A 16,024-nucleotide genomic window follows, 5' to 3' on the forward strand; every position below is an offset into this window, starting at 1 on the left:
CACACCACCATCTCCTGAACGCATTTACCACCGCAGCACGTACACCACACACAGGTACTATTACTCTGATACTGTGGAATAAAAGAGCACATCTGCGTCGTGAACCGTAACAGACTTTTATTTAGTAAACACCTGTAGATACAGATATCAGACACGGAGATAGATATAATAGACCAGACCTAAAACACCACTCATGGACTCAAAGAGCTGCTCACATTCTACTGTATCCCAGGAGGACACATTTAAAAAGAAAAAAAAGCGTACAAATTAAACAAAAAAAACACGTATGCAAGAGAAACAGGCTCTGACAGGAGCGATATAAAGGTTGTATTACAGCGAGTCCAGCCAGGTGAGTGGTAGAAAATAAACCAGTCAGGAAAAAAAAGACAAACAAACCTGTCCTTTGGCTCCACATCCTTCCAAGAAAGTAGAAAGTAGTCTGGACCATTCTAAGCACTCGTGACTTTACCTTTGTCTGGGTAAATATCATCTGTGTGTGTGTGGGAAGATAGTTACAGTATATCTATATCTACACACACACGGACACACTTTATACAGCTACTTTCGGTGAAAAGCAAACATTCTTAATACAATTATTTCTACTATAACACATTGGCACATTAAGCCAAACTTAAAGCTAAAGTTAGACATTTTGGGAAAGCTGTTTATTCATTTTGAGGCAGAGAATTAACTTTTTTTTATTATTTTAAAGATACTACTGTTGACAAGGCCTAGGTCTCATTGAGACTGAACAGGGAGACTGTGGACATGAGGTGTTTTATTTGAGAGGGGCTTTTGTCCAAGCTCATATACTGTATGTGTATGTATGAGATTATTTTTAAGCATTGTTGAATGACATTAAAGAAAAGTACCTGACTCAGAAAGCATTTGAACCAATATTTGTCTCCAGAATGAAGATTAGATGTGCTAAACTAAAGTTGTTTTTTTCAACTGCAGATTCATTATTCCCTTAAAAACTCCTAAAAACATAAACAATGAAGCCAATGAAGGGGCAAAAGGCACATAGTTTATCAATACTTGGGGTAATTGATTTAAAATAAAATAAAATAAAAAGTAAACAATGATCCATGAATTGATTTTTTAAAAACAAAAACAAAGATGTACAGTCTGGAGTATGACTAGTGAAACAGGATGACAATCACTTCCCCATAATGCAACAGGGGTCACTGACTGTTTTGATGAGTGTGAACATGACATGAATCATCTGCTGTGACCTTCACATGTGGTTCCACATCTATGGAAGTGCTCTCCATCTTCATTCTCACAACACCAAATGAAGGAATATCTTTGGAAAGAATGGTGTAGAGACTGAAGCTGCTCTGGCAGCATGTCACGCACCAACACTTTACTTAAGACACCCGACATTGATTTTTCTCCTTTCATTTATCACCCAGTTGTATGCAATTAACGGTTGGCTGCAGCCGCACAGCTCATCCACGACTTCATAACATGACCCAGATTTAGATTTGTGTGTTGACAAAAAAAAATAAAAATGGAAGCACAGATAAGATACCACTTAATACCGAGCTAAATGTTGCTGATCAGGTCTTTAAATGGGTTATGATGGAATCCTTCTACAAGTCAGGGCATGGAGATGAAACCTGGAAGGACTCATTGTAACCGATATTTTACTAGACTACTACACAAGACTATGTAGAAAACATATAGTATGGGTATGAATTCAGAGTCTCACTGTAATAGTAATTCAGAGTCTGAGGTTTATCTTTGCAAACGTCGCCCAAGAGAATAAGTGAACAAGCATATTTCCTAAAATGTCAAACATCTCCTTTAAAGCCCATTTTTTTTTACAAAAAAGCCACTTCATTTTAAAGTGTAAAATTGTGTTGGATGTTGTGTAAAAAGTATATTTTATTTAAATGGCTCTTTAACCATTTTTTGAGACCATGCATCTCTATTGGGAGAGGGTGCATCTACATTTGAGGAACAATAAAACAAGAACAAATAAAAATCACACAATGTTCCTTAAGAAAAGAAAAAAAAAATTAAGAAAAAAAGATTACATTCTGCATGCTGTACTAAAATGAGGGCGATAAGGGCCAGGGGCGGCTCACAACACAGAGTTATCACATTTATGAGTTTACTCCAATGATGGCACAAGAAATGTCCCAGAAAATAATTACACCAGCACAAAAATATGTTGTCGAATATGTTTTTTGTTTGTTTTTTTGCTGTTTGACAGCTTAAGATTTTCCAAAACTCCTCTTAATAAAATTCCAAACCAACAGACAGGTGGTGTAGTGTGTGATAGTGAGGGGAGGAGGCACGCACATCTACCCAAAGCAGAGGAATGTAGGCTCTGAATAGAAGGAGCAAACCGTTTGGCAGCATGGCTTCACTCCTCTTCTTTGCTTCCTTCTCTTTAGAAGAACCGTCCAGAGTACTGCCTCACACTGAAATGACAGACAAATAAAACGGTAAGGGTTTGTGATACATTTCAGAGATTTATTTTCCCAGGAAAACATGACACGAGCTGTTAACATCAGATGCTGCAAACTGTAAGACATTTTTCATGTGGGGTACAACTGTAGGTAAAAAAAAAAAAAACTATGTCAAGGTCAAAGAAATGAATTCTGCCTCAAAAGAGGCAATGACTGCTGAGACGAGCTCAGAAACGTGACAGTGTGAAAGTCTTCAAAGTGATATAGTGCTGAGAGAATCTGGCATAATAAAACAACCCTTCAACATTTATCGACCAAATTTATAAGAAAATAAGAATAAGAAATTTAGAAACAAATTAGAAGACATTTTAATTTGTTTCATGGGAAACCCTCGCATTTTAATTAAAAGTGATATTGTGTCCTCTTGTTGTACCATCATTATCAAATCCATGCACAAAATAGGAAAGGGTAAACTTATTTTATGTTTTCACTGAGCTTATATTGGCATTCATATTATAGTGGCTGTATGACTACATTTCTTTTGGAAAGTAGTGTTACAAGTTAACCAGCTACTGAATTTACTTTACTTGTAACCCAACAAGCCATCAGCAGAGAGCACACTGCTGCAGTGGGAGGAGTTGATGAGTTGGTGAGAGAAGCACTTGCCTGTTCTGCAGCAGGTACTGGGCATTCTGGATCTGGTCCTGTGTTCCTGTGATGGTGATGATGCGGTCCTCAGAGCCCTCTAGTGGCTCATCAATCTTGATAGATGCCCCAGATTCGTGGCGGATCTGCTTGATCCTCTGGCCACCCTTCCCAATGATGGAGCCAGCCAACTGCAAAACAAATGGTTCCAGAGGTGAAAATGTCTCCTTTGTCCTTCTAATCTGTCAAAGTCGTGTGGGGGGGGTTTTCCTGCTCACAGATGCCCTTCTTACATCTTTAGGTATGGTGACTTGCGTTGTGATGACTGGGCCTCCGATATCGCTGTATGACCCTCTACCCCCTTGGAGGTGAGAGAGAACATGTAAGGTGATTTGGTCTTAAACTACAACGACATCATTCACAATCCCGTTAGGTTAGGAAACAAGACAGCGGGACAGTGACCATCTATCCCCACTCACCAGACTGAAAGCGCTCCCAGGAAGAATTGTTGTCTTTGAAGACAATGAAAATGCACCAGTGGGACAAAGACAGGAGATAGTATGATAGTAAACAAGAAACACAAGTGATTGGGCAACAAAAAATTATTATTGTAATTCTTGCTTTTATGTATATATATATATATATATATATATATATATATATATATATATATATATATATATACACACATACATATACATATATATACACATATATACATATATACACATATACATATATATGTATATATATATATACACACATATATACATATACACATACACACACATATAATATATATATATAAAAAACAAATTGTCCAGAACATGTAGAAAATAAGGATAACATTCAAAGACATTTCAGTTGTTGTGACCCATTGCTCCAAGTACAGGAGAAATCAAATATAATGTAATTAAAGGCCTTATCCACATGGAAACACAGCATTCCCTATACAATCTTTTTATGATGTCCTTTGAATAAATGTCTTCATACTCACAGAAACCCCGCCCCTAAATGATCCTAATATCTGTAGTATATATGCCAGGCCTATACTTGGCACTGTAATGCTGCCACAGAAATACACCGTGCATAAAACTTGTGTTCTGTGTTCAAACCCCAAACACAGCGACAATAAAGGCGGCAAAAGAAAATGCAGGCGCAACAGCAAGAGAGAGGCGGGGCTATGATATCATTGTTTTCCCCAAAGTTCTGAATCAGCTGTATACACGAAAACACAAGGGTGGCTTTTTGGTGAGATTTTTTTCACTCTGGGACCCATTTTCAAAAATAACATTTTAGGGCTGCCAAAAAGCTGGTTCCATCTGGATAAAACGCCAACAAAACATTTTCAGAATTCTCCTGAACTCGTTCTCATGAGTACTGTACCCTAACATGCTTCTACAATTTGGTTTGATTTAACCAAATTCATTTCACCAAATTCATCCTCTTGATAAGACCAGAGTTAAAAAAGGATGATGGCCCAAAAAAATACAATGAAAAAAAAATACCTAAATTAAGAAAAAACATGACAGGGTTCCTTTTCATTTAATAAAATGTAGATCTGTGTTGGCTTAATATAAATAACACTCACCATATCCGCCTCCACTCTGCATTTCAAGATTGTTGGGGGGGAGAACAGATAAAATACAAAACTGTTATATCACAATAATAAAAATATGTTGTGATAACTACACACAATAATAAGCCACAAACTCTCTATATATTCTATGAGATTACAAACAACCTGGCTTATACTAGATAGGAGAAATCATTCTTGTATCCACAACATCCTGAATTATGTGACAGACACACACACACACACTCGTGAGGTGCTGGAAGTGCTCCATAAGAATGTGAGTCAGTACTAATTCCACAGCATTAGGCAATTCATGCACATTTTTCAGTGAGGTTCATGCTTCACATATCACATTCCACTTTATCTAAAATGTGCATTGTTGGGTTTAATCTGAAGCCTGCATGCCACTCAAACAACCTGAAGTAATGTTAGGGGCCACGTGGAGATTAAAAACAGCATGAGGGAGATTTCAGATTGCCATGAGAGGACGAAGATAATGTAAAGTTCAATGTAAAAGATAAATGTTGTGAAGGAAGATTACAGAGACCACTTTCTCAGCCTTTTGGACCACGCTGTCCATAGTCGCACTATTTTACACCAAAACAGCCAAAGGCAGACAATACAACTTCATAACTGGGTCAAAATATTAAACCTATTTAGTGCCAGTAATTTAGGGTTATTTAGAACTTTTAACAATCTGGGATATGACTCCTTTTTGATACATGGCTCCTCACAGAGCTAATTTTAACAAAGTAATTGCTCAGATTTAGGACATCCTTATGCACAGTAATAATTTGTGTGAACCCATAAAGTCATCTTCTAATTAAGGGTAATTGGAATGTATTAGAACAAGGTCAAGGCCCCAGCAATTCTAAATAAATAGACCATCATTTTTAAAAAATCCCATTTTTGAGAATTGTTTTGAGTTAACCAAGCATGTCAAAACTTGGCAACCATTCGCAACCATGAGTGTGTGCTTTACACAAGATTACTGAATGAGCTACTTTGATGTTTTTGCTCTATTTATGCACACGCCATGTTTGTCCTTAAATCTCAGGAAATCAATGACACCCCTTGGTGTTTATCTAACTAAATGTATTCTTCATCTTCCGATTGGAAGTGCTTGTTCAGGAACTGCTTTGGTTTAAGCTCAAGTTCATTTGCTAGCCTGGTGGATCTCTGGACTACGTACTCAGCTGCTCTGCGGTAACCAAGGAGACAAGTGTTGCCAGGCAACATCAGGCCTCGATCAGTGTCTATACACAGTGAAAAAAAAATGAAAAAAAAGGCAGCACAGTGTCTGTGCCTCTGTGCTAGTACTTCACGTAGAAGAAGGAATTCTAACCATGTCCTCTGAAACATAATTCACAAACATCTACTACAAAACTAAGAGGGTACAGCCACACACAGCACAGCTAAGCATTACAGCGGCACCTGTAAACACTCACCATGCTGTCATATCGGTCTCCTCCTCTGCTTCTTCTGTCACTACAAAACAAAAAAATATGTCATTTATCTTAATCTCTAGATGACACTTAACACCACACTGATTATTGGCATTTAGAAAGCAGTGAGTGTGAAAGGACATGCACAGTCCACAGATGAACTGTGATCAGACTCTGAATCAGGGCTAGTGGGTTGACAGTCTGAGCAGAATTTAGTTGTTCTGAGTTGAGAGAAATTAAATTTACATTATTTTTTAAGTATTTATCCCTTTGTTCCCTTTCACAAGTTCTTGCACTTGAAAGTAGTTGCCTAATTAAATCCACAACAGTTTTGCACAGCCCAAATTCTCACTTTACTAAGTGCAATTCATCTGCCTTCGGAGATAAACTGAGTATGCATAGACACATGAAGATATTAAAACACTCAATCCATGGACATATACACATAACCCACACTCAGCATTGCCGACATTAACCTGCCATACAACATTGCAGGTTATTTATTTTAAATATTATTTTGTAATCTGCTGTTTTTATTCAATCTCTAGTAAGGAATGTTATTAGTTCAACAACGTTTATCTTTTGGTTGCTCATCTTCTACAATGGTTGGATTCCTTTTATCCTGCTCTACATTTCCAATGCAATTAAGAGTGCTGTTTTTAATAACACACAGCTACTGTAAACTTGTTTACTCATAGAGATATGATGTGGCCTGGCGGTGTCACATTCACAAACCAGTCAATAAATTGAGGGACAGGCACCGACTCTCTCTCCTGATTGGCTGGCCATCCTATTCCTATACTGAATTTACCATTTAAGCTCATGCCATAGATAGGTAATCCCCTCAAAGTTTCTTTACCTGACCTAATCAACCCTGATTTGTCATTGAAGATTATTTTAAAACCAGCTTCATATAATAACTGACAGTACAGAGCAACACACTGACCTTGGTCTGTCGTCCATGCTGCTGTGGTAACTGCCATGTGAATACCTGTCACCCCTGCAAAGAAAGACAGATAACGAAACTGTAGTGGCTGTTAAAACCTACAGTATGGTTCATATCTTTCTAAACAAAGGAAAATTAACACATTATTTGCTTTGACTGCAATCAGACCAATGACCAGTAGGAACTTCTACTTATGATCACGATCATTAGTTAAGGTATACATCTACAACATCAACAACTGCTCATAGCACTCCCCAAAGCAAACCAACCACACCATGTACATCAAATTAAAACCAATAAGATGACAAAGCAACCCCTGTAAGTGGGCCCCTCCTCACCCTCCTCTTGGCGGTGGAGGCGGGGGAAGAGGCAGATTACGTGCGCGGCTGCCACCTCGTCCACCTCTGCTCAGCGGTGGCGGAGGACCGCGGCGAGGGCTTATGTCATCATAGTCCCTTCTGGAAGGAGGCAAGGGTCTGTTTCCACGAACAGGGGGCATTCGCTCAAAGCCCCCACGCACTCGGATGGGGAACCCACCAATGGGTCGTCTGCCTCGCTCCTCAAATAACATGGTAAACCCTCCATAGTCGTACGTCTCATCATAGAAGTTGGGGTCATACGGCTGAGCGCGACCTTTGATTGGTGCCTAAAAAAATTAAGAGAAATGACATGAGGGAGAAAGAACTTTAAAAGATCACATATTCTGTTATGCAGGAAATAAAAAAACTTCTTCATTTTTCACTTCTCAGTGACGGATACAAGCTTCACTGAGAAAAATCCCATGACTGCATAAACAATGTTCATGGTTTTAGCAGATCTCAGGGATGTTAACTCACCTCAGACACCAGCTCCAGGATAACTTTGATACATTCAATGACACGTTCCGGCTTTCCTCCCACCAAGACGACTCTGTCGGTGGAGTGTGGACAGCACTCCTGGAATAACTTGATGGTGGTCTGGGTGTTCTGGCACAGAAACATGAATATGTTACAATATTTTTTTTGTTTTTGAGCCATCAAAAATGCAAACTTCTCTTCATGTCTTTATCATATGACTCAAGGGGCGCCACTCACATCCACATATGAATGCGTTTCCACTGAAAATAAGCTGTTATGGTGGGTCTTGTCATCATGTTGATTGGCATTTCGAGTAGCTAAATAAAACTGAATGGATGTTACAGCTACAACACAAGAAAAAGTCAAGATTGATGAAGATAGCTGTTGGGTGAGGCCATATGTTTTTGAACAAAAACACAATGCCACAAAGCTGCTCAGGAGGAAGAGACCTGAGAAATGCAGGCTCATCCCCACAATGGAGTTTGGGCAGTATGTCAAGATCAAAAGAATCATAGTGTTTGCTTGGATGCAAATTATTACACTGCCCCAAGGATAAGATGAGTCATCAAACAGCTCAAAAAGATTTGAGGACATTGCATCCTCTTAAATCCAATAGGACACTAGGTATTAGGCATGTACGTGATAAATAAAGCAACATACATGTGATTAAAGTTGATTTTGATGCCATGGGGACCTTAAATACTTAGTCATTACTGCTATTGTTTGTTAGATATAGTTTTCAGTGTATCCCACATAATTACATCTTATCAGTGACTGATTGTGGTTCACAAACAGTCAATAATATATTTTACAAAACACAATCAGTTGTCTAGAAACTAACTATCAGTGCAGAGCATCGTGTAGGAGCTTGAGCTCATCTGGTCTCTGTCTTACCTCTCTCAGCTCCTTTATCTTGGCACCTTTCACCCCAATGATGCCCCCTGCCAAGCTTTGATGGATTAGCAGGCGAAGTTCACAGTCAAAATCAATCCCACTATAATGCTGGTACTGGAGAAAATGCAACACAGTACAAGAGTAAATAACACATACATGCAGTATTTCTCATTGTGTTGATGACAATTGCAGGTTTCTGGTTAACAATTGGATATTTCTGTGTACTTTATTTTGACCAAAGCACACATTTATCCTACTTTCATCCTAGGTCCAACAAATACTAAATAAGATATTTGCCAAAACATTTTTTCCTTAAATTCGGTTTTGTTCGCATTTATATTTACAAAGTGTAGTCGTCACTGCTATGTTTCTTACTGCACTACTGCCACAAGATAGTAATCAGGGGAAACACTATGAGACAAAAAGTATGACATGAACTGTGCTGCCGATAAGGTTGCATGTACTTTTGTTTGTGGAGGACACACAAACAATGGCCCCCTTTACACCAGTGTGAACTAACCCACTTCCAAAAGATAAACCTCCACAGGGTTACTTAAAGGCATGAGTAAGACTGCATTACATAGTGAGGTTCATGTTTCGCACATTTATGATATTGCACTTTTTTCTTTTAACAAGTTGCACGTTTAAAAATACAAAGTCACAATTCATCACCGTGGCTCACCTCCTCTAGAGTTGGTATGATTTTCAACAGAATCTCTCCAATAATGTCGATGCTGGCATTCACACTCAAAATCCTATCAGGAACCATTTTGGCCCCAAAAGCAAGCAAGACATCATAAGAGGGATAAAGAGTAGAGCACAAAACAAAACCTGATAAAAAAAAAGAATACATGTGAAACAGTCCTGTGAACAGTTAAAGAGAGACTTACAAAACATTTATAAATCAAAATGTTAATACTGTACAACAAGTAAAACATTTCCCCAATGCCGACAGGCTCTCAATTCAACATTAACTTTAAATACAGCACTGTTCAGTACTTGTAATAACATGTGTCAAAAATGAAGTGATCAGATCACTCAGGACAGATGTTACAACCAGGTCTGAACAGAAGTCTTTTTGAGGAAGGTCAGTTTCAGAACGGCTCAAATTAATGTGAAACTGGCCACACAGATTTGGGAGATATCTAAAACCATCTCGTCACCAGCAAGTTGAAGAAAAGGAATATAAACTTATAAAAACATTCCATGACCACTGCACAACCAGCACACCTTCATTGTAACCAGGTGGGTTTCGGGGAGAAGGGAGAGGTGGGGAGGAGAGGGCTTGGGGCTGAGGTGAGGAAAAGACGAGGTGGGCAGTAGAAAACAGAGCAGAGGGGTTGACGTGGGGAAGGAAATGTAAGTGATCACCCACTAATCTCTGGCACAGGACAAGAGCAAGGTGGGAGTGGGGGGTGGGGGGTTATGAAAGGTTTGGCAGGCAGCTTTGGGCTGATGTGGCCTGAGAGAAGTTTAACAGAAGGGATGCAGCACAATGAAATAAAGAGACAACATTAATGACTGACAGGTGGGGGCACGGAGCCTCCAGACATGAGTCAGTGCTCTCTCAGAGAGTATGGACAGTGATGCTGAGAAAAAGTGGGGTAGGGGTAGGAGGAGAAGGTGGGGAGTGGGGGTCAGGAGAAAAGGGGGCCAGGTGAGCCACAGAGGACAGAGCAAGAAAAACATGTCTGCTTTCCACAAGTTCAATGGTAAAATTAAACGTCACAGCAAGGAAAATAAACATCCAATAGCTGTGCTGCTAACCATAAAATGCCAATTATTTGGTAGTGGGTTGTCAGTGATTCTCAGCATGGACAATCAAGTGTCATGACATAGAGTCCAACTCAATGGAGATGCTTAAAATGGACAGAAAAATCAAAAGGAACAATACATGTCTCTTACAAGTGGAGGAGGGGGTGTTTGGGGGTGGGGAGTATACTGTCATGTATATAGAGATGTTAAAATGAAACAGAAGGCAGGTTATCAAAGACATGTGTTTCACTGTTCTAATCAGGCAGTGAGGCAATAACTGGTGGGACATACCGCTCTGGGCCACTGCTGTCTGGGACTGATACACTGGCATTGTACTGCATGGGCCGAGGTGGTGGTGGTGGTGATGGTTGTGGTGGTGGTTGTGGTGGAGGAGGTTGGCATTGGGCGGGGGCATTCAATCACAAGATGTCAAGTAAGGCGCCCGTTAAAGGAGGGGCACGGTTTATGGGCGGGGCCAACCGGGAGTGTCAGGTGGGCGGGCATGGCGTTCAGGGGCGGGCGGAGGTTGGGCCAGCGTCAAGGTGGGCAACGCAGGAGGGGCATGTCGATCCAGTACATGGGCAACAGAGGAAGGTGGCCAAAAATAAAAACAAAAAAAAGTAAAGGAGAAGGGAAGAGGGGGAGAAGGAATACATTTTAATTGAATACACGCTAAACTTTTTCCCAAAAGAGAAAGTGAAAGATTTGAAACTGTGGTGAGTAAAGAACAACAGGAGGTGTGACCTGGACATAGAAAAATTTTATAAACAGTCTGGAGCACTACCGAGATTCATGTCCATGACAATGACCACTCTGTATTTCACTTCAAGGTCAAAAGCAGCACCGGGAAGGGAAGTGGAATCAGGCTGAAATCAGGCAACTCAAAAGAAGACTGGAAACCAAAATCCAACATATCTGTCTGAGGACTTGTTTATTTATAAATTTATTAAAAACCTGCTTGAAAGAAATCTGGAACTGAATCTGTGGAAATCTGATGAATAAGGGGTTGGAATGATTTTGAATTTTGATTATTTTATTTAATATCTACACACAGCATTTTTATAACACAGCTGCCTCTTATGTTCAACATGACTCTGCAACATAAGAGGCATTAGCCAAAGAAATTTTCTCCGCAGCAGAAGAAATGTTAGCAGCATTTCATCCGTTACTCACGTCTGTGCGCAGGGCTTTTATGTTCTTCCCACCCTTTCCAATAACAGCACCAGCATTCTGTTCCGAGAGAGAATTTCTTTATAAAATCTCTTTGATCAATAAAAAAAGCGATAATAGTCAGATAACTAATTTGTCCCCATTTACAGGTAAAATGCCTTTACTTTGCTCTGAAGCAGCACACGGAGCTCCACCATCTCATCTGCATTGCGTGAGCGTTTGAAGGCCTGCTCCTCATCCATGTCCTCAGCTGGGCGTTTACCTGAGAGAGAAAACAATTCTTTCAATACAAGGAATTCATTGTGTACAACCAAAATCCTAAGAGACCTTTAAGACCACCTGGGCAGAGATGAACATTTTCCAAATTTGGCACCCTAGCATGGCTGCATATAAAAATGGAACTATGGCACGAGACTATAAAATGGTAAAGGTAACATAGTTGGCTACTGTATATAACTGCAGCCACTAAACGGTTAAATGAACCAGAAAAAATACAAACACGCATTGAGTGCAAGGTCTACAGAATGTTCCATCCTAAGAATGATTTTCATTTAGAAGCCAACTGTTTCCTGGAGTATTTCCAGCACCATGTACTCTTCCTGGATTAAAACACTGGCAGATCTGCTCAGGGCCCACAGAACAGCAGTATCTTGGATAGGAGAATCCCTCAACCATCTGACATGTCCATGTGCTATGAAGAGGAAGCCAGGTCTTTTCAAATTCTTTTTCCCTCCCTTAAAAGCCGATTTATTTTTACACCCTTCATTTCAAGTTGGAGGTACAAACAGGATAATATAATTTTCCAGGTTGTGCATGAGCTCATTCCTGTGTTTTACATTATAGTTATGAATGCCCGTTTTTGTTTCTTTGTCACAATGGAAGATATGTAAGATCTTACTGTTAGTGTCACTGCTGCTGAATGTGATGTCGTCGTCCTGCTGATCTATTTTCACATCCATTGTCTTGCACCTGCAGGGCAATGCAAACAGGCTTCTCTCCCTGGATCTGCTGAAAGAGGGGGCAATAAGACAATCGACCGGGGTGATTAAACTTGCTGTCTACCACCACACAATTAGGGTTGGGTACCAACTCTTTGAATAGCACAAACCAAATTAAGTTAATAAGGAATACCTATACGATCCAGGTGAACGTGAAAAGCTACATTTTTTATATGATAAAATACCAAAATAAGGTCACTTTAGGTACCTGCACATGCAGACATAGAATGACATACACACATTTCATGTCACAGTTGTCCCTATATCTAATAATACATTTTAAATCCAATCAGACCAACAATATTACACATCCCTATGAGCTTGAAAGCATTTTCAAGTCACTTAATTGAAATATTAACAATTTCCCCCCTATACAGTTATCCTAATGATAGAAACTGTCCTCAATCAACATAGTGCCTTTTTAATCGCGATAAAATCGTATATCGTACCACCCACATGCAGCTCAGTGCTTGTGCAAAAACAATCTGTACCTGTGCAAACATCACTCCTGCACTCAGGCCTCGCTCAACTTTAACGGGGATTCTCTTGCATAGCCTGGGAAATAGCAGCCCCCATTTTAACCACTATGAGCAGCTACATTCTCCTTTTAATGAGATTGCCCGGATAACACGCACTGTTGAACGCGTTAATGAAGTTCATTGCGCACTCTAACAGGTTATATCCAAGCCTGTATTCTCGTAGGCTACTGCGCAGCGAAATTAAGAATTAGGGGTCAGAGTAGAGAAAGCAAAGTGCGCAATGCCCTCCACGTTACAGGAAACGTGTTTGTCAGCGAGGTTAGCTAGGGCTGCTAAGTTGACATAAGATATACTACTGCTATGCTAAGAGCTCTGCTTGGTTAGCAACTGTCTGCTCCACGCGAGGCGTGTCTATCAGCCTCAGTGTACACGTTGCGACTGTCGAGCAATAACATGGACACGAACGAGGCAGCTATGCTTCTTCGTGACAGCGACGGCAGCTGCGTCTATCATACCGTAGCTAGCAAATACAGGCCACATGACACGGTGCTCGACAACAGAGACATGATGAAGACAGACCTGCAGTTCAGCCGCAGTCACTGCGCTCCACCACGGTTTTTCTCGCCCTCAAATATGTGCACGTTTCAGCATGAAGAGCAGACACCAACCACTGCTTGGGTGAGCTCGATTCGCTCTACGCTCGCGCAGGGGTTCGCTTCTTTTGTCTGTCAAGTCGGCACACGCGGGCGGGGCTAAGACAAGTGCAAGTCACCGGAGCGGGTTGACGTGACTGCAAGGCTAAAGCAGAACAATTTGACAAACGCTCCCTGTGTTTGGGGAGTTGTTGTCCCGGGTGAAGGCTCACAGGCAGCTGCCCCGCCTCCTCCGGCAGACTCCTTCATCTGCCTCCAACAGCCATTAAGGAACAAAAAAAAGTTGTATGCATTCCTGAGCTGTTCCCCCAGTTACACGTATTAACAGTTTTAATCTGTTGTGGCAGATGACGAGGGACTATCTGCAGGTTGTACTCATATTGGAATTATGGTAAATGTGTGCCTCCTGATAATGTGGGGTTAGGTTGCTATAAAGTAAATTGCTCTTCACAGGTAAGTTCAAATCACTTTTTTTAATCTATTCTGTATGTGCCCATAAAAGCAAACCCACTAAGTCAAAACAACCTTGTTCAAAGATTTTCGAAGGTCACAGGAGACATGAGTAAAAATAAAGAAATAATCCATATTTATCTGTGGCTCTTGATGAAGTGCAAGTCCAGTCATGTCCTCAAATGAAATGATCTAATGTGCACAGATAAAAATATACACACAGCTGAGATGACAACGCTGAGAGATACACAACATTTTCTGCATATACTGTATGTAACAATACACATCATGCACCACCCATCAATTCATAAGTAATAATTTACCTGACTTATTGGTTAACAATAATAACAATAATAGTAATGTTCACAGTGCAAAGGGCTTGCACAATATGTCAATATACATTGTTATTATCTGCTTAGATGTCATTTAAAATGATTATATTATACATTTACTCTTATTATTGTACAAGTATCTGTTTTATCTGCCAGTGATTTAAGTGTTTCCTCTGAAATAAACACAGTTTTGTTTGAACCAGAGTTATTGTTTGATCAGAGTAAGTAAACCTAAACTCACTGAGAGGCAGTGGATAGTATGGGTTGGAGGTGGATCGGTGGGCTGAGTCACAGCTGCCTCACTCCAGGCAAGGTTCAAGACAAGTCTGCCACCAACTGGTTTCCTGGAGTGCTGGGAACAGAGGAGCAGTTTCAGAGTTTCGATGATGCAGATGAGGCACCCAACTCAATGCAAGAGAGGAGGAAGATCTGTTGATGTGGCATGAACTTAATGCTCAATGTGCCATAAGCTTTTCATTCCACCCCAAAGTATAGTTCAGAAAAGACATCACGTAGACTTCAAGCTGAAATTATCAGGAGATACATTTTAAGAACTGATTTACAATTCAGTTTAATGAACAACATATGCTTTGAATTCACAAATTATCCCCATCTTTAAAGTACTTGTGGACCCTGTAGATGTGGGTGAAAAATGATAAAGCCATAAAATCATTTGCTAATCCAGAGCCTCAATCTCACTGCTGCCCCATTTTTTTTTTATAAAAAGCAACAAGCCAGAATTTTGTCCATACGTTTATCAGTTTTAAACATCCCCTCTCTTGTAGTTTTGTCATGCTCCTTCAGATATAGGCAAGGATCTATTGCAAAATAAAGAGCTTGCTTTCCCTCTCCTCCACTGTGATGTTACCATGGAGACAGATATAATTCAGTTCTTGATGTTTCTCATAAAAAAAAGAAGCCTGCGTACATATTTTCATCTGCAACCATAGCGACACTTGACATTGTCCCCGCTATTTGTAAAAGGCAAGTCACCATAGCGACACTAACCATCCAGGCTGTGTCATAGATCATGTGTCCTCACTAATATTTCTCCTCCTCATTATGGATTTTTTTTTAGGAATCCACAGATTTTTCATTCAATTATTGATTATCATTAAAATGTACATTTATTTATTGCTTTTAATTTATCTGGATTTTTCTGAAAGAAATGTGTTTATTTCTTTGAGTAGTAATGTGTAAATATACCACATTATGGCCATCTATAGGACAAGAACAGAGCAAGAAATCACCATAATATCAACAAATACAATATAGTAACATAATAATATAATATATCCATATTATATGTATTATTATTAGTATTATTGATGTGACCCTCTGTTCCACTGAGTCAATTTTACACATTATTACAGGGTCACAGTGGTTTGTGAGGCAGATAAAGTGTGTTTGTGTGTGTGTTAAATA

At 39.8% G+C, this 16,024-nt stretch overlaps 1 protein-coding gene across 4 annotated transcripts; it reads right to left on the reverse strand.

The window, feature by feature from the left end:
• Positions 1 to 100: 100 nt before the first annotated feature.
• Positions 101 to 13,901, reverse strand: hnrpkl (heterogeneous nuclear ribonucleoprotein K, like). Of its 4 annotated transcripts, none has more exons than XM_044011757.1 (16): positions 13,744 to 13,901; positions 12,586 to 12,692; positions 11,852 to 11,949; positions 11,691 to 11,747; positions 10,809 to 10,852; positions 9,445 to 9,517; positions 8,763 to 8,876; positions 7,869 to 7,997; positions 7,371 to 7,678; positions 7,033 to 7,086; positions 6,090 to 6,129; positions 4,657 to 4,672; positions 3,545 to 3,577; positions 3,344 to 3,426; positions 3,087 to 3,256; positions 101 to 2,432 (listed from the first exon to the last, which is right to left on the reverse strand). In XM_044011757.1, the coding sequence occupies exons 2-16, from the start codon at positions 12,644 to 12,646 to the stop codon at positions 2,402 to 2,404; spliced, it is 1,311 nt and encodes a 436-aa protein (XP_043867692.1). In that variant the 5' UTR covers positions 12,647 to 12,692; positions 13,744 to 13,901; the 3' UTR covers positions 101 to 2,401. The 4 variants fall into 4 exon arrangements, with proteins under 4 accessions (XP_043867692.1, XP_043867691.1, XP_043867693.1 ...); XM_044011756.1 differs by having other exon boundaries at positions 12,586 to 12,695; XM_044011758.1 differs by having other exon boundaries at positions 3,359 to 3,426; positions 12,586 to 12,695; positions 13,744 to 13,895.
• Between the last annotated feature and the right edge of the window lie 2,123 nt (positions 13,902 to 16,024).

Source organism: Solea senegalensis, linkage group LG21 (assembly GCF_019176455.1).
Source record: "Solea senegalensis isolate Sse05_10M linkage group LG21, IFAPA_SoseM_1, whole genome shotgun sequence".
In the NCBI taxonomy this organism is placed as follows: Eukaryota; Metazoa; Chordata; class Actinopteri; order Pleuronectiformes; family Soleidae; genus Solea; species Solea senegalensis.

Bases quoted from the DNA above. Each gene is read 5' to 3' on its own strand.
- hnrpkl (XM_044011757.1), bottom strand. From the start codon at position 12,646: ATGGATGTGAAAATAGATCAGCAGGACGACGACATCACATTCAGCAGC. The intron at 3,427-3,544 runs GTGAGTGGGGAT...CTCACCTCCAAG, and splicing joins CTGGGAGCGCTTTCAGTCTG to GGGGTAGAGGGTCATACAGC. The intron at 2,433-3,086 runs GCAAGTGCTTCT...CTGTCATTTCAG, and splicing joins CAGTACCTGCTGCAGAACAG to TGTGAGGCAGTACTCTGGAC.